General features: G+C 39.7%; 2 protein-coding genes across 9 annotated transcripts in view; one reads left to right on the top strand and one right to left on the bottom strand.

The window, feature by feature from the left end:
• Window positions 1–8,127, top strand: part of DCBLD2 (discoidin, CUB and LCCL domain containing 2) — an 87,347-nt gene extending 79,220 nt beyond the window's left edge. For 3 of the 5 annotated variants that reach the window (XM_053220720.1, XM_027077611.2, XM_027077610.2), the window contains 3 exons: window positions 67–116; window positions 3,297–3,434; window positions 4,514–8,127. In XM_053220720.1, the coding sequence (XP_053076695.1) occupies window positions 67–116; window positions 3,297–3,434; window positions 4,514–4,983 (658 nt within the window). In that variant the 3' untranslated portion in view covers window positions 4,984–8,127. The other 2 variants (XM_015080687.3, XM_053220721.1) reach the window with 2 other exon arrangements.
• Window positions 8,128–8,933: 806 nt separating this feature from the next.
• ST3GAL6 (ST3 beta-galactoside alpha-2,3-sialyltransferase 6) overlaps window positions 8,934–20,122 on the bottom strand; it is a 61,444-nt gene continuing 50,255 nt past the window's right edge. For 3 of the 4 annotated variants that reach the window (XM_015080696.3, XM_053220727.1, XM_053220728.1), the window contains 5 exons: window positions 18,250–18,348; window positions 14,966–15,152; window positions 14,716–14,853; window positions 11,177–11,329; window positions 8,934–9,713 (listed from right to left, as the gene is read on the bottom strand). In XM_015080696.3, coding sequence (XP_014936182.1) covers window positions 9,627–9,713; window positions 11,177–11,329; window positions 14,716–14,853; window positions 14,966–15,152; window positions 18,250–18,348 — 664 coding nt within the window. In that variant the 3' untranslated portion in view covers window positions 8,934–9,626. The remainder of the gene's footprint in view (window positions 9,714–11,176; window positions 11,330–14,715; window positions 14,854–14,965; window positions 15,153–18,249; window positions 18,349–20,122) is intronic. The other variant, XM_053220729.1, reaches the window with a different exon arrangement.

Genomic DNA, 20,122 nt, shown 5'->3' with positions numbered 1-20,122 from the left:
GATTCAGAGCTGTCTTACTAGTGACTTCACTCTATTTGCTAACATGTTGTCTCTGTATTTTTCCAGAAAGAAAAAAACGGAAGGCACCTATGACTTACCTTACTGGGATCGGGCAGGTAACTCAGACTTTGCATCTCCTTCCATCAAGGAACTCCCACCTCCCTAGGTGGCAGTAGTAAAAGAGGAAAGTTCTTTTCAGGCCCACATAAACTCCCCAGCACTTGTTAGAAAAGTGGTGTTCCTCTAACATTCTGATCATTTTTACTTTTCTGTGCAATCTCTTGTAGTCAATAAGTAACAGAATGAAAAGTAAGAATTTCCCGTAGCATGCACTCTCTTCCTTTTTTCTGGACAACCTGATTTGCCCCATGTGTCTGTTTTTTTGAGGAGACCAGCTTTCTTTGGGGCCTGTGTGAACACTGTATGAAAGACTGGTTTTGGTAACATGGTGTGTGTTTGTCCCTCTGCTGTGGGTATTTCCCAGGCGGAGTCTCGCGGTTTCAGAATCGTGAGGTCTGCCATCTCTGCCATGATGAGCTGCCATTTTCTTAATTCCTTCTGTGTGTGGCAGATTGCTGGAGGTGACATCAGAGGTCCCCTAAGGCTCTCCCCCCTTTCCAGTCTCACTATGGGAACAACTGTTAGAAGCCAAAAGAGTTCACTGCTGTGACTAAGGTAGAAAAGAGCAGTGGTAGGGGCAGATCCTGTGTTGCTAACATCCCAAGGCAGATCTTGGGAAGTATTTTTTCAGAAAAACTTACCAAAAAACCACCCTACAACAGGCACATTATATCTGGCTGCAATTTAATAGCAATGATTTGCTTCTGTATATGCTTTGAATAGAAATTTCTACCATGTTCTGCTTTGCATTAGATATTCTATCAAAAAAAAAATAATTTAAGGAATTTCTTTGAACAAGAACAAACTAAACCAAAAGCTACCAGAAGGAAGGAATAATAAAGATTAGAGAAACAAAATAGAGAATGGAAAAGAGAAAATCAGTGAAACTAAATGTTAGTTCTTCAAAAAGATCAACACAATTGACAAACTTTTAGTTAGATGGAATAAGAAAAAAAGAGTCAAACTACTAAAATCTGAAATGCAGGTAGAGACATCACTCCCAATTCTACAGAAATAAAAAGGATTATAAGAATACTATGAACAATTGTATGCCAAAAAATTGCATAACCTAGATGAAATGGACAAATTTCCAGAAATACAAAATCTACCAAGACTCACAAAGACATAGAAGAGATTGAGTCAATAACCAAAAATCTCTCAAAAAAGAAAAATCCTACCAAAGATCTCACACACACACGCACACGCATTCATGCACACAAAGCTATTAGCACCAATAACTGAGTAGAGTAGCAGGATATACTATACTAAATATACTAAAGGATATACTGAAATCAGTTGCATTTCTATATATAAACAATAATCTGAAAAGGAAATTCTAAAAACAGTTTCATTTACAAAATAACATCAAAAAGAATAAAATACTTGGGAGTTAATTTAACCAAGGAAGTGAAAGACTTGTGTAATGCAAATGATAAAACATTTCTAAAGAAATTTGAGAAGACATAAATAAATGGAAACATACCCAGTGTTCATGGATTGAAAATTTAATACTGTTAACATGTCAATACTAACCAAAGCCATCTATAGATTCATTAGCGATCCCTGTCAAAATCCCTATGACATTTTTTGTACAAATAGAAAAATCCATTCAGAAATTCCAATGGAATTTCAAGGGACTCTGAATAGCCAAGACAGTCTTGAAAAAGAATAAAACTGAGATTCACACGTTCTGATTTCAAAACAGTGTGATATTGGCATAAACACACACATACACAACAGTGGAGTGGAGAGCCCAGAGATAAACTTTCACAAATCTGGACAAGTGATTTTTGGCAAGGATGCCAAGACCACTAGGGTAATGACAAATGGTGCTGGGAACATTGAATGTTCACATATGAAAGAATGAAGTTGGGCTCCTGCTGAACACCATTTGTAAAAATTAAATGAAACACCAAGACGTAATATCTTAAGCAATAAAATTGATAGAAAAAAACACAGGACAAAAACTTGATGACAGTGGACTTGGTACGACTTCTTAGCCATGTCACCAATGCACAAATAACAAAAGAAGAAGTAGATTGGACTTCGTGGAAATTTAAAAATTTTGTGCATCAAAATATACTATCCGTAGAGTAAAAAGGCAACATGCAGAATGGGAGAAAATATTTGCAAACCATGTATCTGCTAAAGGATTAATATCCAGAATAGAGAACTTCTAAAACTCAACACCAACAACAAAATTCAAAAATAGGCAAATGACTTGAATAGACATCTCTCCAAAGAATATATATAGATGGCCAATAAGCACACGAAAAGATGCTCAACATTGCTAATCTTTAGGGAAAACCAAATGAAAACTATGAGATTACATCTCACACCCATTAGGATGTCTCCTGTCAAAAAACTGAAACTGGTGCACTGTGGTTGGAATTATAAAATGGTTCGGGCGCTGTGGAAAACACTATGGCAATTCCTCATAAAATGAAAAGTAATTAACAACATGACCCAGCAGCTCCACTTCCAGGTATGCCGGAATTAAAGAATTAGAGGCAGGGTCTCAAAGACCTGATTGTACATCTGTTTTTATAGCAGAGTTATTCACAACAGTTAAAACATGGAAGCAACCCAAGTGTCCCATCAGCTGATGAGTGGAAAAGTGAAATGTGTATACAAGCAGTGGAATATTATTTCTCCTTAAAAATGATTTTCTGCAATATGCTAGAAGATGGGTGGCTCTTGAGGGCATTATGCTACGTGAAATAAGCCAGATACAAAAAGACAAATACTGTATGATTCCACTTAGATGAAGTACTTAAAGGAGTCAAAATCATAGAGACAGAAAATAGAATGGTGGTTGCCAGGGACCGGGGGGGATGGAGAATGGGAATGGGGAGTTACTGTTTCATGGAGATACGGTTGTAGTTTTTACAAGATTTAAAGTTAAGATAGAGATAGATGGTGGTGATAGTTGCACAAGAGTGTGAATGTATTTAAAACCAACTGACCCACACTTAAAAATGGTTAAGATGGTAAATTTTATGTAATACGTGTTTTACCACGACCACAACAACAAAAAGATTGAACATAGAGGCTAGTTTGTGTAGATGTGCTACAAAAATGGCTTAAATGCAACAGGATTTCTTCCGTAAACAGTATCATCCTTTCAGAGGTAGGTTTTTATTTAATGGTCTTTATTGCTTACAATCACAATGAAGGTTGGTGGAAAGGAATGAAGCAGTTTCTCCCTGCCAAATCAGTGGAACATGAAGAAACCCCAGTTCGCTACAGCAGCAGCGAAGTTAATCACTTGAGTCCAAGAGAAGTCACCACAGTGCTGCAGACGGACTCTGCAGGTAACTGCTTGCAGCCTTCGCCACAGAGTCAGGGAAGACGCTGCTCTGCTTAGCTGGAAAGTGCTTTGGGATTTATAGTATCTTTTATCTTTCTCATATGTAAGAGATGAGCTCTTTTCTTGAGGTAGAACTACTTTTTAATTTTTTTTTTTTAATATTTATTTTTGAGAAAGAGAGGAAGACAGAGCATGAGGCAGGGAGGGGCAGAGAGAAAGAGAGACAGGATCCGAAGCAGGCTCCAGGTTCTAAGCTCTCCGTCCAGAGCCCAACAGGGCTCGAACTCACAAACCCCACAAGATCATGACCTGAGCCAAAGTTGGACGCCTAACCCGCTGAGTTAGCCAGGAGCCCCTAGAACTGCTTTTTAAAAAGGTGACCTTGAGAGAATCATTTCTGTGCCTTAGCTGTGAGCATCCGTTTCTACAAGCTCTGGGCATGTTACCTGTTTACCTGGAGTTTTATTTGAGTATTAAGAGCAGGAAGGACATAGCGAGCCTTATAGTATTTATTCTGTTAACATATTTATTTATTTTTCTTTTTAAAAAAGTTTTTTGTATTTATTTTTGAGAGAGCAAGCCAGCAGGGGAGGGGCAAATAGAGGGAGACAGGATCTGAAGCAGGCTGTGCACACACTGACAGCAGAGAGCCCGATCTGGGGCTGAAACTCATAAACCTGAGATCATGACCTGAGCCAAAGTCAGATGCCTAACCACCTGAGCCACCCAGGCGCCCCGTATTTTAAACAGCGTCATATTTGAAAATATTACTCTAATAATGGAGTGGGTTTTTTTTTTTTTTTTTCACCAGTGAAATACTGTCTATAAACCTGAAGAGCATATACAGTTTGGTAAAATTTCATGATTGAAGCTCTGTGGCATGTTAACTTCTTTTGAAACATAACGTGTTTAATTTTAATTTTTGAAGTTCTTGTAGAGAAATCCATAGGTCCGTGTTGATAATGAAGAAAGTGCCCTAAAGAAGTGTTTGTTTTTGGTGTAAGACTACTGCTGCCCCCCTAAATTGAACGATCCCTGTATGAATGAGGTGACTTTTCTCTGGTTTGTTCTCTGATACCCCAGAGTATGCACAGCCACTGGTGGGAGGAATTGTTGGCACCCTTCATCAGAGATCTACCTTTAAGCCAGAAGAAGGAAAAGAAGCGAGTTATGCTGACTTAGATCCTTACAACTCCCCGGTGCAAGAAGTTTACCACGCCTACGCTGAACCACTGCCAATTACTGGGCCCGAATATGCAACCCCCATCATCATGGATATGTCTGGACACCCCACGGCTTCAGTTGGGCTGAGCTCAACGTCTACTTTCAAAGCTGCAGGGAACCAAGCTCCCCCAGTAGTAGGAGCATATAACACTCTCCTCTCCAGGACTGACAGCTGCTCCTCTGCCCGCGCCCAGTATGACACCCCAAAAGGTGGGAAGCCAGGTCCAAGTGCCCCAGACGAACTGGTGTATCAGGTGCCACAGAGCACCCAGGAGGGATCAGGAGCCGGGAGGGATGGTGAATGTGATGTTTTTAAAGAAATTCTTTGAAGGTGATGCTGCTTTTCATAAAGCATCGTTTTAAAGCACATGGCCTTTTTTGTGTGTTAGTGGTAGTAATATATAGAATGTATTATGTATCTGTCACAGATGTGGTTGGGAAAATGTGATGACCGAGGTACAGGGAACTACTAATCTTGCCATCTTGCTTTAAAAGTGTTATCGTGGCAGTTACTGCTTGCCTGTTAAATTTCAAACATCCTCTTTGTTACTACTGTAAAACACTATTTTTAATACAGAAAAAGCTCCCTACTATGCACTTCAAAGAAATTTAAGAATCACTGAGAGTATTTATTACCAATGCTGCAGGTACATTGATGAACTCAAGAGATGGCTGTGTAAGCCGGACTGGCAATAACGCACGGTACTGTTCTTGAAATGTCTAATGGCTTGAAATTTTGCTTTGTGAAAGGTGGGTACTATCAGGATTTCTTTCTGTTCTATTTCTATATACCTTACGGTTTTTTGTGGTTTTTTTTCCAAAAATTAGTGATATAATCATTGTTTTGATGGTAGTCGTACACTCCTCTTTCCTTTGGAGGATCTATAGGTGGGAAACTGACTTGTAATGGGCAAGGTGATTGATTCTTCACCTTCTGACACCTCAAGAGCTTTAACATTTCATGGTACGTGAGCTGGTTTCAGCCCTGCTTGCTCTGTCTGGGGCCAGCTCTATTCTTGTGTTTTAAAATGTTTGAGTTATTTTAGCGAGTGATGCTTGTTTCATCAACCTCATGAATCCTCTAATTTTACACAGCTGTAACAGATTCTCTCCCTCCCTCCAAATTTATCTGCAAAGGGCGAGTTGTGAAAACTTAAGAGCATCTAAGTGAACACCGTAAACGTGACCACCTTATATTTATTTACCACACTGAAAGGCAAAAATCCTTTCTCAGAAAGGATTTACCTTAAAAAAAAAAAAAAAACAACTTGCCCTCTTTGATTTAATATACAGGGATTTTTCTTTGAATCCAAAGGTATTTGGGGTCAGTATTTTTAATGATCCACAGTAAAATACTGAAAGAAATATAAAGCCCACATGGATTCCTCAGCTGTGTGTGACTGTGCCCTCATCTGTATGGGGGAAGGTGTGAACAGTCCTTTCCAACATACCTAGGGAATACAGGCTCTGGCATCTGAGCCAGCAAATATTATAGCTTGTTTGTGAAATTTCCAGGCAATTTCTTTGTCACCATTTGCCCAGGAGTAGTTTTAGATGGGTGAAATGAAAAGCATCTGTAATTTACCAGCCTCTAGTGTAAGAACCTTTCAAAGTCTTTGGCAAGAGAAGCTGGCCCTCAGGTTGAAACCTAATTTGGCATCTAGGCTTCTATAAATCCCAGTGTGTAGACTTAATCTTGACATGTAATTTCCCATCAGGATCTAGACCTTTCTGTTGGCTCATGCCACCAGATTGTTTCCAGAATTTGCTAGAGTTGAGGACCGTGTTCATTCTGCTTGCTTCCTGAGGTAGATGAGTATTCTAAAGCATTGCTTCAAAAATCCAACTACGCTGCAGCCTCTCTGCCCTCTGGTCTTATGATTTCTGTTGGTGTCATTTGCTTTTGCTTTTCCAGACAACTTTGCATAATTTCATTCATTGAAAAAAACCAGTTCATATTGTTTCAAATATTTTGAAACAAAAAGCACAGATGTTGAACTTTTTATTAAGACACAAGTGTGTAAAGCACATGTATTACTGCAGTTATCCCCTTTCGGGGGGGGGGGGGGGAGAGTAAACCAATTTATTTTTTGTTCACCCAATCATAGGCCTGTTCTAGAAGCTTTAAGAGAAACTGTTTCATCTTCCCAAAGATGCTTGTTCTTTTTATTTAATGTTGTGTACGGGATTCTCCCACAGAACTTTTGAGAGGCAAATGTTTTCTTAAATGATGCATGTTTTTTTTGCCACTGTGCTGTGCTTGAACTACCAGTGATTTTTACAAAAGTTTTTACTGCTTTTATAAATATATTTTACTTTCCAAATGAAGAGCTGAGCCTGACTCAAAGAGTTCTGGTATTGTACTTTGAGTTTGTTTGTTTTCACATTAGAGTTTTGCTTTTGGGTTTTGTAACCCCATTTCTATGTCTGATACCTATCTATACAGCTTTGGAGACAATCAAGTAACAACTGAAAATGTGAAAGTAACCTTTTTTTTGTTTTTTCAAAATTCCCTTGAATTTTTATTCTTTGCTTGAAACATTTAAAAAACACACGTAAGTCACTCTTTTTTTGGATGAATTTTTTTCCTGTTAGCACAATCGTCAGACAATGGTACAGCACGTGTGGCCCTTCCAGGTTTCCTAAAATCACACTGACTTCTGACACATGGTCTTCGGAACCAGCACTGTTCAAGATATTGTGAATGCTGATTTGTATTGTATTAAAAGCTGTAACACTAAATAGATCCTCTTGTATATGCGGGGTCTAGTTCAGTTATTTAAATTCATGTTTCACTATTTGCACTTTGCATTGAATGGGTTTATCCGCTGATGAAGTGGTTTGTGTAGAGAATTTATACAGCAGTTGGAATTACGGTGTCATGTACACTCTTGCCCTCCGATGCCCCAGCAGAAAATGCACTCATCTAAACATGAATGTGGCCATAATTCTTTGGAAAGTGAGAAAGCTTGGAACTTCCTTGCCTTGGCTCCACCTGGTCACCTGGAGAGTGAAAGGGCTATGGAAATGCCATGTCAGACGATAAGACGCATTGTGGGCCAAAAACTTGTCACACTCTTTTAAGAGAAATCAATTAAGCTCTACCTTTAAAAAATTGCCTATTAGTTCTGCCTTTCTGTTCTGAACTTGAAGTCCCTAAACTGCAAAATCAATTAAGAGTTGGATGGTTATTAAAATACTTTCAACTGTGGCACCAATTCTTATTTGCTCCAATTTGTGACTAGGTTTTTTTGGTTTTTTTTTGCACTGGGAAAGGTAGAAACCAAACAGAATACTGAAATACATATTGGAAAATAAAAATGGTTTGTCAGTGATTCTCCCAGAATGTACTTTTCTTACCTCGGCATGTACTGTAGTCACTCAGTATTTGTATATGTTGCTAGGATTTAGATTGTATAAATAGTGAAATTTTAATGTGTTCTTGTGTTTTTAATAAATTGTATATATATGTGTCTTGCTGAGAATTTTCTTCCTTGAGGTTTGTAGCCTTTTCTCATACTACACAAAATGCCAGATCCCTCAATTTTAGCATCAGACTGTACTGCCGTTATTTTAGTCCGTACAGTAACATTTGAAAATGCTACCGGTGGTTTTTTTTTTTACTGTCACTAGAGCCAGCACCATCCTTTTTTGAAGCCTAAATTAGGTTGCAAACTACGGCTGTGTGGTATGAGGGACAGGTCACACTAATACCTGTCTTTTCCACCTCAGTGTCCTCCCCCTTCTACTCCTGCATCCCCTCTAACAGTTCACCCTTGACAGACTCCAGAGAGACAGGGTGGTCTCCTTCGTCTCCCAGTGGTAATTCTTGTTCAAGTCAGCAGTTCTTTCAACTCTTTCCCCTCCTGAGAACGTTTAATTCCAGCCCTCCTGTAACTTCTTTTCCCCTCACCCCCATACCCTTCCCTCCCCAAAACGAGAAGGGAGACTAGCTCACCACCTCCGCTGGACTGGTTTTTGACTTGTTTGCATCCAGTGGGATTCTTCTGATGCACCCTAGGTATCCAGATAAGCCTTCCCTTTGAAGATGTGATTTAATCGTGGACAGTTGAGATTTTTCATGAAAATACCATTTAAATCCAAAAACAGCTTGAATCTTCTAAAGGGTTTAACTTACTGTGTCTTCATTTTTCCTAGTTGAAATAGTAAACTTTCAAATTTTAATATATTAAACAAGGCAGAAAATGATGTTTAACAATGGTCTCCTGGAGCTTCTTTGTATAAACTTAAAAATAATGCAGTCACCAGACTTTAGTAATTGTATTCTTAGGCTGTTTACTTATCCAGAATTTCATGTTCAGCCTATTTCCTTCACCTTAAAAACAAAAACACCACCTTCCTTCTATGAAATTACTCATTAATAATCCTGGTTTAGTTAAAAGCTTAATGAAACCAGTATGGTCTTAGATTTCCTTGACCATAACCCACTGTTGTGTTCAGGGCTGCTTTTAAGATTAAAATCGGTCTCCTCGGGGACAACAAAAAGGAACTAATCAACCATTTAGATACATGCCTAAAATGGTTCCATTTTGCCATATCAAGGCGCAACCACATCTCCATTCCCCACCAATTTACAGTAGACGAGTACACCTCTCAAAATGTGTTCAAAATTTGTTGTGGTAAACTAAATCCCCTACTAAGAAGTCACATCCCTTCAAAAGTCTAACATGAAGTAACTATAAAAAGATGTTTAAAAACACTTCAGAAAACTAGGTTGTTTTAAAAACAATGCATTCAAAACTTATTTCCCTGATAACTAAACATATCCTGGTTTTTATAAATTAAATATATTCACAGAAATTAAGCTGGTGGTTATGACTCACCAGGCGACAACAGACTTTTATGTACACAATTTCTTGACAAGTGCATCCAACATATTTAAAAATAAACTAAAAATTGCAGTATAAAAATAAAACTAATACTGTTAGCATCGTCTTCTGAGTCTGTAGGGTCAATCTTCAGTCAAGTTGATTACGAAGTTTTTTTCTATAATGTCCTTCAAAAAGAGCTGCTCCGCTGTCACATTGTGATATGCATTCTAAAGAGGGAAAGTATAATAAAGTCACCACCCCAGTCCAAAAATATTAACAGCAGCAATGGAATGCACAGTATCTAAAAAGTTTCTGAATGAAAAACTCAAGTAGCAAGTATACAGGTAGACTTTTCAGTTACCTTATTCTTTGCTCATTCTTTTGCTACAGCCTTCCCTACAGCCCACTCTTTTCCACTTAAACCATCACGTAAAGCACCCCCCCCCCCGCCGTATCATTTCCTGTCCTAAAAGGGACGTAAGACTAGAGACCAAGATTTTAAGTCAAAGTGGGTTGATCATTTTAATAAAAGCACCTGAAACTCCTAAGAGACATCAGCCTAGAGATAAAAAGAGTTCCATACTCTTGATGGATATCCTAATTTTCCTCACAAAGTTGTTACGATGTTATTTAGGACTAAGGAGAAATGCATCCTAAAGTCTGCCCCAGGTACCTAACTCTTGAACTACTTAAGCATTTGTCTCACAAGGGGTGGGATGTGTAATACCAGTTCTCCAGCTTCTGTAGTATTTGGGGATGATGATGTAAGGGCACTGATTACATAGGATAGATCCATATCCATTACAGTGACCCATTCATACTTCCATATTAAAAATGTACAGATAACATTTTAATCCTAACACTAGTGATATGCCACTAACCTCACTTAGACAACTCCTTCCCATTCTGTTAAAAAGGCTTACAGATCTTGGGGTGTCTGGATGGCTCCGTTGGTTGAGTATCTGACTCTTGATTTCAGTTTAGGTCACAATCCCATGGTGGTGGGTTGGGCCCCGTGTCAGGCCACATGCTGAGCATGAAACTGGCTTAGGATTTTCTTTCTCTCTCCAAAATAATAATAAAAAGTCTTAAAGGTACTATCTACCATCACTGATCTCTAATTCAAGAAAAGCATGATCTATAAAGGTTTGCAACCTTTTTGACCATGAATATTCTTTCAGGGAGCTAAAATGTTACAGACCTCGTCTACATAACTAAAACACACACACACACACAGAAAAGCACAACAAAAAGCTAGATCATCTTCCCAACTCCAAATGCACCTGCATCTTTACCCTTGTTTTCAGTGCTCGATCCTCTTACATGGATGAGTGTCTCTGTTCCATGGCAATGCTAAGTGAATTTGAGATACTACAAATAGCAAGTTGCCCGTATGTGTATATAAATAGTGCAAACATCATCTAAGATAAGGCTGGGTGCCTATATGGGTTTGATGATACTTGAGAATAACTGTGTCATATTCCCAAGGGTCCGGGGCCCACAAATTGGAACAAGGGTGGTACTAACAACCCCGGATCCAAGTCCCAGTTTCAGCACTTGGGAGCTCTTGGTAGGGTTAAGCAGCTCTCAAACTCTCAAAGCCTGTTCCCTCACTAAAAATGACAGAGGAGAAAATGTGGGCTTTCCAACTCTAAGGATCAAAGATTACACCCAAGTAGGTATGTATTACCTTACTCATCAAAGACATGGTGGCATTCCCGTAATAGTGCAAAGGACTCTTGAGGTCAGAAAAGTTATATTTAAATCCAGCAAGGTGAACTTCATGACATATGTGAAAAGCCAATGTGATGGCAATAATTCCTGTTGTTGGGTGCTTGGGTTTCTGGAAAAGGAAATTAAAGTTTTTTTAGAACCCAAACAAGATACTTGTTTCCCAAGCATATTTAGGTGACCTCACCCTATGAAACCAGGACTTCTGAACATTTAATCAGGTGAGAAATACTTAGGTTAAACCCTCATCATGTCTAAGACCCAACCCCCAGTTAATATCCTAACTCTGAAAAAGCATAGAAAGTGTGACTGGAATCTTAGAAAACCTTTCAAATAAAACTTAACTGCAATATTAGCCCAGAGGACAACTATCAAATGAAGAAACACCATGAGGCTCAAGGAAAAGGATGCCACTGCCGCCGTATTTTATAAAACATGCTGAATTTGGCTTCCTGTGGAAAAAGCATAGCCTGTGAATTTTGAACCCATTTATGAAATGTAAGGACAGGTTAATTTGCTAATGGATGATCATGGTGAAAGAATTCACAGAAGCCTTAAACTAAATCTATTTTATAATCCTAGTAATTTAGCTGTAGGGAAAGACTAAGTAACTTCAATGACAAATAGTTAAGACTCTGATTAGAAAATAAAAATGCCAGATATATACGTAGTAATGTCACAGTCTCAACTGGCTCATTATCAATTTAAAAACAAAAACCAAGCGTCCCCATCATATACACCTATATCCTGCAAATGCAGTCACATGTTTGACAGTAAGATCTTCAAAGTTTTAATTCTCACCAGGATGGCCTTCAAAGGCAAAAACAAAATACATCTTAAACTTTTTAACACAGCAATCTAAAGAGATTTTCTTTCGATTAAGTATTACAGATTCCATGGAAATTACATATTATGATTTTGAGGAGGAGAAGAAATCCAAGAAGCACAATAATAGCAAATAAACTCACAGAGGCAAGCCTGTCTGAAAGCCTAACTGCCTTTGAAATACGCTTTTCTTTACCCACTGTCCTACTGTGACCACCACAACCCTTCACCATCTGTTAGAAAAGGAAATTAGTGACTGGGTTAAAAGCCTGGGTTTTTGGAGGTTTTTGGAGGTTAAAAGCCTCCAACCTCATTGATCCCATCACTTTCTCCCCCTTCTGTCCCTCCCCTTCATGTCCTCTACTTCCTTTCTTCATATCTTAGAGTACCTTCAGCTGTGATTATCATCATTCCCTTATGGAGACCTTCCATTTTCCGTACATGTCACCCACAGAAATAGATGATCACCTGACAGAATCTTAACCCCGGCTCCACCCACACCCAAGCAGCAGAACAAGCTAAGAGAAAACAACGTATGTGCCTGGGCACACTTTACGTTTATGGCCAAAGCCTCAAGTGGCCGTTCAGTATTTCCCGAGTAAATTTCCACTCCTACTCTCCAAGGTGACACTTTTATACCTTTAAATCCAACAGCCCTAGGCTCTTTTCTACTTTAAACTGGTAACTGAATCCTTGTTTTACTAACAGAAACAGAGAAGAACTACACCATCTTCCCAATTCCCAATCTACCTTCATCTTCACCTGTATTTTCAGCGCTCACTCCTCTTAGGTGCACATGATGTCTGTTCCCACCTATGGCCAACCTCGCCAGTAGTGCACTCTTTCATCCAATCTCGTCTCTCTCAACAAGCCTGCTTCTACCATTACCCACTTTCTCATTATTTTCTTCTGTTGAATCATTCCCTTCAGCATATAATCATGGCCATCTGTCTTTGAAAAACCACAAAACCTTCCTTGATCTGATGTCTTTCAACCATTTCTCTGCTCTCTTTTCTAGCAAAACTCTATTAAAGATTCACCTCCACTTGCTCATGTCCCATGTTCTGTTTAACCTAAGTCAAGCAGGCTTTCTCCCTCTTTTATTCTTGTCTGTATTACCAATAGGACTTCCATGTTTCCAGAACCAATGTTTATCATTTGTGCTCAACCTCTGGACAGCATCCCACATAACCTCTCTGAAATAGCGTTACGTCCTCATTTGGCTTTTGGCACACCATGTTCTACTGGAACTTTAATCTAGTTACAACTAGTTTTGGAGACCTAATTAAGATAAGGGTCATCCTATGCTTTTGGAGACACTACCTAAAACAGAAAACAAAAGTTGTATCTGATCTTACTTCACTTAGGAAAATTAGAGCTAAGAAGTCACAAAACGTACATTCAGAAGCGGTCTTTTGCCCTCAAAATTAAGAAATTATTAAGAAGCTGTCCCTTCAAAAATTACCAAGAAATACGGCTTAAATTTAAAATCTTTATGCTTTTTGACTTGGGAATCCCACTTGTAGGAGTCTATCCTACAGAAATCACACACATGGCCTGAAAATACCTAGAATCACATGTGTTCCTCCATAGTATATAGAGGAAGAAAGCTGGATGCAAATGGAAATGTCTATAAATAAGGAAATAGTTCATTAAATGGAGGGGGGAAATGGCAGAAAATAATTGAACAAAAAGTGTAAATGCATAGAAAATAGTCTAGAAAGATATAAAAGGCAAAAAAAAAAGGGATAGTGAGACAGAGAAGGATGATTTCCTTTATATATTATAACATATATATTAGAATATAAGTAGATATATTTGATATATATTCCTTTGTAAGTGGTTTCATTTTAAGCATGAGAATCTAACAATTCTAAACTTGAGAATTTTTTTTTTTAGCATACTAAAGAAAAGATAACATGATGTGTGTTTATTTCTTTGGATTTTCCCTGATTACCAAAAAGAAAAACCTCATTTCAGCTGAGATATTATGTTACACACTTGCTCAAGCTTCTGATGAAAACTGGTCTCTGCCACTGTATGGGTCTGGAGAGTATTGTTTTCTAGGGAACATAACCGAAGAACTACAAGAGTCACAATCGGTGAGACTCCCTTTACTTAATTAAAGAGTTTGGAGTTTCAACCACCCTTCCTCCAATTTCAGGACCAGTGTCTCCTCTGTGACCGCAGAAATATTTCTGAACTACCTTGTCCTTCCTTTGCCTTTCCTCTGGTTTACCGGTGCTATTTTTATCAGAGTGCTTCAGACAGTTCTTTTTAGCCTGAAAAGCCACGCACTTGTTCTGAGTCCCTTCCTGCTACTCTGAGCACGGCTGGCCCATCAGCCCCCGACCCCGTCAGACTCTCCTCACTGCAGAATATTGAAGACAAGGTTATGAGAAATGAGCCATTCAGGCATACAGAAGGAGACCCAGAAGGGCTCTGCAAGGGCAGGAAAAAAACAAAACAAAACAACATTCCCCTTGACACTCTTTCCTTGCAGTCCGAAGAACATAAAGATAATAGCCAGATATCTAAGTTCACTACCTCAGACATGGCCTTCAGAAGCCACCTTGTGAGTCCTGGCTCTCATCCTTTCTGAAAACCGTCGGAACCCTCCACCCTACCCCAGCCAGATCTTTAGTTTGAAACTGTGCCAGGAAAAATACGTACCTGATTTTTGGGAAACACTTTTGGGAAGTGAAGCAGTTCATAAGCTGCCATTCTGATAATGAAAGGATCTAATATTCTGATTTGATAAGGTCTGTAGATTAAGTTCAAGGCTGGTTTCTTCCAAAAACCATTAGTGTTCTGAAATAAAATAAGAACCCAGAAAATAGAACATTGTGGTTGTCTTTTTCTTTTTTAATGGGAAAAAAAAAACTGAAGGTAATCAGAAGGCAGATCAATTTTGCCAACTTACTATTTTGCCACCTGTCAACAATTCCCACAGCCACTTTAAATCAAGTGGCTTAAAAGCAGTGAGAATCGCCGTAGTATTAGGATCATTGTGATTGGGATCTGAAAAAACAGATTCTGGATAAAAAAGTCGGAAGGTTGTCCTTCTCCCAACTTCCTCTTCATGTCCTAAAACAGGACCATTATTCATTCTGTGGGTAGTAAAACACACAAAATAATGTAGACCAAGTTCAGTAGGAGCCAAGTCCATCCCAGTTTCAGAGCTTACAGAGCAGGACAAACCAGAAACCATGGGTCTGGTGCTAAAAGCTACAAGGCGACTGCTTGATTTTTAAGGCATAACAGCCAAGGAAATCATCCCCTTTCTTGAGACAGCTGGCTGGATCAAAGGCAGAAATGTTGAAAATTAATTGTGGGGCCACAACTAATTCAGTCCGACCTCCAGAAAAACCAAAGACTAAATAAAACCAAATGAGAACAGAGAACCACAGAAAACTAGAGTTAAGAGAGACCTTGGAGGACGTTCAGAACAAAACCCCTTGGGTGAGGGCCCTGAAGTCCAAAGTTACTTGCCCCATGTTACAGTCATGGAGCACACAGGCTGACAGGTAAGGATCACACTGAAGGTGACGTGAGGACCCATCAAAATTGTTGCACTCCATAATAAAGTAATAATATAAAATTTCTGTATTCTACCCAAGCACAAGCACAAGCAAATAAATGTCACTGCTAGAGGGAACTAAAGAACCACAGAGGATCTACTGTTGGGCTTGTGCCTGCTCAATGCCAAAGTTAGACATGCGCTATTTATGCATACACTAGGAAGGCATGCTATTAAAAGGGATGCTTTGTTTCCAAAACAGTGTCCCCTAGAGGATAAATACTGTTCTGCCCTTTGCCACGGACTCAATGTAATATGAGACGGTCTTAATAACACTTAAATGACTTTCATAAATGCTGTGCCCGTGGCATTCTCCCACAAGGGTTTGCTGTGGTTCTGGATGATCAAATGTTTAGACAATTATAGGTTAAAAAAATTGTTTTAAAATTGTTGTGTGGACAAACTTTCACAGCTTCCTCAAAATGGAGAGTGAACAGAAAACAAAGTGACCTCACAATGCACAAACTCTTGGCAGCTTGTAACCCAGCAAAACCCCCAAGCACTGCCAGGTCAGCCTAATGCACTGCCCCAGCGTGAAACCTTCCCACTCTTCAAAAGACTATTCATAGTCATTCCCAAGGCACACAACACACCACCCAGATGATGACCTTACTTTAATCTTTCAATGAGAAAGTAAGAGACGGAAATGTCCTCATTCTCCCACCCCTTCATCGGTGGGACTCTTGGTAGTCATAACCACAATTCCAGTTTTCCTTTCATTATAGAGGACCAACCACACTTGAACTCTGCAGCCATCCCCTCTCTCTACCACAGCAATCTCTTTGTTCATTTCTGTCAGTTTACCAATATGCTCTAGAATCTCCTATCTTTAAACAGGAACAAAACAAAAGAGCCTCCTTTGAGTCTATAACCATCTCCAGCTACCATCTCGTAACTCAACACCACAGCAAAACTTCTCAAGAGAATTGCCTATGCTTGTTTCTTCACTTTCTTGCCTGTCACTCTCTCCTAAACCACCTGGGTAGGGCCACTCCCCATGTCATATCTCCAAGTCTGCTTTTGTCAAGAGTATGAGTAAGCGTCGAGTTGCATGTCCAATGGTGAATTCGCTGTCCTTATCTTGCATGACCTCTCACCAACACTGGACATAGTTGACCTCCTCTGTTTTAAAACACTTCCTAACTTACTGGTAGATCCTCTTCCAACTCGTTTTTTTTTTTTTTTTTTTCTTTACTCAATGTCTAAGTGTAGGGTACCTCAAGACTCTGTCCTGGGAACCTCTTCTCTCTCTGTTTTTCCCTGGGGAATCTTGCCCAATCCATGGTTTAAATACAGCTTACAAGCTGTTTACCAATGAGGCTTTAACCGTTTAACCAACGGCCTACTTGACTTACCACTGCAAATCTTACAAGCATCTCAAACCTAACATGTTCACACAGAAATCTTCCCTCTCCAGATCTAAACATGTTCCCATTCTAGTCTTCCCCCAACTCAATCTCTTCAGCTGAAATCCTAGAAGGAGGTATCTGGTTCCTTTATTCCCATCTCTCTTCACATCCAACACATCAACAAATCCTGATAACTCTACCTCTAAAATATGTCTCAGTCTATACTTACCTCCTTTCTCTGTCATGGCAATCCTGTTCCAAGCCACCATTATCTGCCTGAATATAGCCACCTAACTGGCCTCTTCATTTCTACCCTTGTCCCTCATATTCCATTGTCCACGTCACAGCCAGGGTATTTTAAAGGCATAATCAGATGGAATTGCTGTCCTGCTTTAAAATCTTTAGGGGGCACCTGGGTGGCTCAGTCGGTTAAGCATCTGACTTCAGCTCAGGTCATGATCTCGCAGTTCATGAGTCCAAGCCCCACTCGGGCTCTGTGCTGACAGCTCGGAGCCTGGAGCCTGCTTCGGATTCTCTGTCTCCCTCTCTCTCTCTGCCCCTTCCCCACTCACACTCTGTCTCTCTCAAAAATAAATAAACATTTTAAAAAATCTTCAAAAGTTTCCTGTTGTCCTTAAAGTAAAATCCAAGTTCTAGTCTCAGTTTACACAGTCCTACACAGCCTGCTCCTTCAGCCTCTGGTTATACCACTCTCCCCAGGCCTGCTGCCCTCCTACCTTGCTGATTTTCTTGGGGCTCCTCTCAAACCCAGGATCATATCCTCCCCCGGGACCTGCACTAAACGTTCTATTTGCCTGGATTGCTCTGATACAGTTGGTACTACAGACTCACTTGGGTCCATCTTAGAGGTCTTCTCCTCAAGATGGTCATCCATTCTAAAGCAGCCATTCAATCATTGCCTGTCATGTATGTTTTAATTGTTTGTATGGCATTTATTACCGCACTCCCTTATTTATTTAATTATTGTTTTCTTCCCTTCATTAGAATATAAGTTCCACAGGGAGCAAGAACATTGCTGTCATTCACGGTTGTATCCCCTGTGGTGAAAACTGTGGCTGGCATATTAAGGAAACTTCATAAATATTTGTTGAGTCAACGACCTGAAATCTAGGCCTACTCTAGCCAACAACTGAGAGACCAGTTACATAATAAACTTATCTAAGCAATTCTTCTTCCTTTTAAAACACAGTCATACTAAAATAGGAAACCATTTTTTTTTTAAACAATTCCAAGTTAGCAAACAGGAAATATATTTACCTTATTATTACATCATAGGAGTCAATTTTTTCTCCTAATGTCTTATTCTTCAAAACTCCTCCATTACCAACCACCACGCACTTTTTACATGGCACACTGCTGGGCAAACAGACAAGTGAGAGGTTGAGACATCTTTCGTATAAGTGGGTGATTCCAAGCACTCGTTCCATACTTTCCAGAACCAAATTTCATTTGTTGCCCAAGTAGAAAAAGAACCAATTGTGACTTACAGGTCTAGGGATATATTAGAAAGATACAGGATTCAATAAATAACATTTCATAGGAAGTATATGATCGCTAGAAACTAAAGCTGCTTATGAGTCCATGCACGGTCCCTTGCTTGAATCTCATAACCACGTGCTCAGACAGGTAAGCCCGATACTCCCATTTTACAAATGAAGAAAGAACTTCAGAGAAGTGTTGGTTACATCTCAAAGTCATATTTCCAAGAGGCAGAATCGGGATTTGCATTCAGACCCTTGGACAACAAAAACACCACTTGGCCTGCGATGCTGCATGTTAATGTTGACACAAGTGTGCTTATGTTACACAGCCATCCTTTTTTTCACCAGCATTGCCCACTCCCCTGAGTTCCTAGCTCTGGGTCACTGCTGCGTCTCATCAGTGTGGAGACAGTTGGCAATCTGGTGGGTAAGGGGTAGCTTCCTTGGACCCGACCATGAGCACTTCAATTCCCCAAACGTGCACTGCTCCTTGGAGCTTAACCAATATAAACTCAAAGTTCACTGTGTTCCTGGCAGAGAGCTTTAAAGTAGATGATGAAACGGGACTTCCTGTTGCTGGCTGGGACTAGCCTAGGACTTTGGATTGTGTGCCATTTGCTCTCAGCAACCCCGAACCCATCTCCAGGCTCTCACCACCTCCCAACCAAGCTTAGAGAAATGACAACTCGGATCATGTCCTTCTCCTTCAGGGGACAAGACTACAGAGGGGAAGCCTGTTGCAACTGTGCTTTCAGGACCCTCAAGACATGAAAGTATAAAGAAAAAAAACTGTTTCTCTAAGAACCATGAAATAAAGCAAAACAGATGAACTCTAGACCACAAGGCTCTTAAGAAATTAATGAGTAGCAAAATTGCACAAATACTGTAGAATATTTAAACTTAGGAGGGGCACCTGGCTGGCTCAGAGGAGCATGTGGCTCTTGATATCAAGGTCAGGAGTTCAAGCCCCATACTGGGTGTAGAGATTACTTAAACTTAAAAAAAATAATAAACATAGAGAATGCAGGAATACAGGAATAATTAAAAAGAGCCAAACATTGGCCCTGCCAAGAAGAGACAATGTACACCCTCGTATACATATGAATTGACCCTCTTTCCTTAGAATTTGTTTAGCTCACCTATTTGGTAAGTTTTTAATACTCGAAAACACTTTTACACATTTTGATTTGGGATTTTTAGCTCCCAAATTCAAGGGTCATGTCTAAATCAGTGTCTGCTTTGCTACAAAAACAAGAAAATCCAGTTTCACAGATGTCAGGGACGGGGGTGGGGCAGGGGGGGGCAGCGGGAAACATGTCCAACAAGCGCTGAGGATATAACCCCGAAACTCCTATCATGGACAGATCGCAGTGTGCTCTAGAGCACATTTTTTAAATGCTTGTCTTAGGAAAGAAACATGTGTCTAGATGCTTTTATATTGCAAGTTTGACATTAATCCCACTTCCAGGAAGGCAACTTTATCCACGGTGCTCTGCCACCAGGTGGCACGGAGAAGATGGGAAGACTGGCAAACATTCAAAACCCTTTCCTCTCTGGGTATATTGTCATCAACCTCACCGGATCCATCTTATGAATACTCTATGTGACGAGGGTACTTCTCACATGCACAGCTTGTTTGACTTTCCTTC

The sequence above is a fragment of the Acinonyx jubatus genome, chromosome C2, assembly GCF_027475565.1.
Source record: "Acinonyx jubatus isolate Ajub_Pintada_27869175 chromosome C2, VMU_Ajub_asm_v1.0, whole genome shotgun sequence".
Taxonomy (NCBI): domain Eukaryota; kingdom Metazoa; phylum Chordata; class Mammalia; order Carnivora; family Felidae; genus Acinonyx; species Acinonyx jubatus.
Note: the sequence above shows the minus strand (reverse complement) of the source record. Positions and strands in the feature narration are given on the sequence as shown.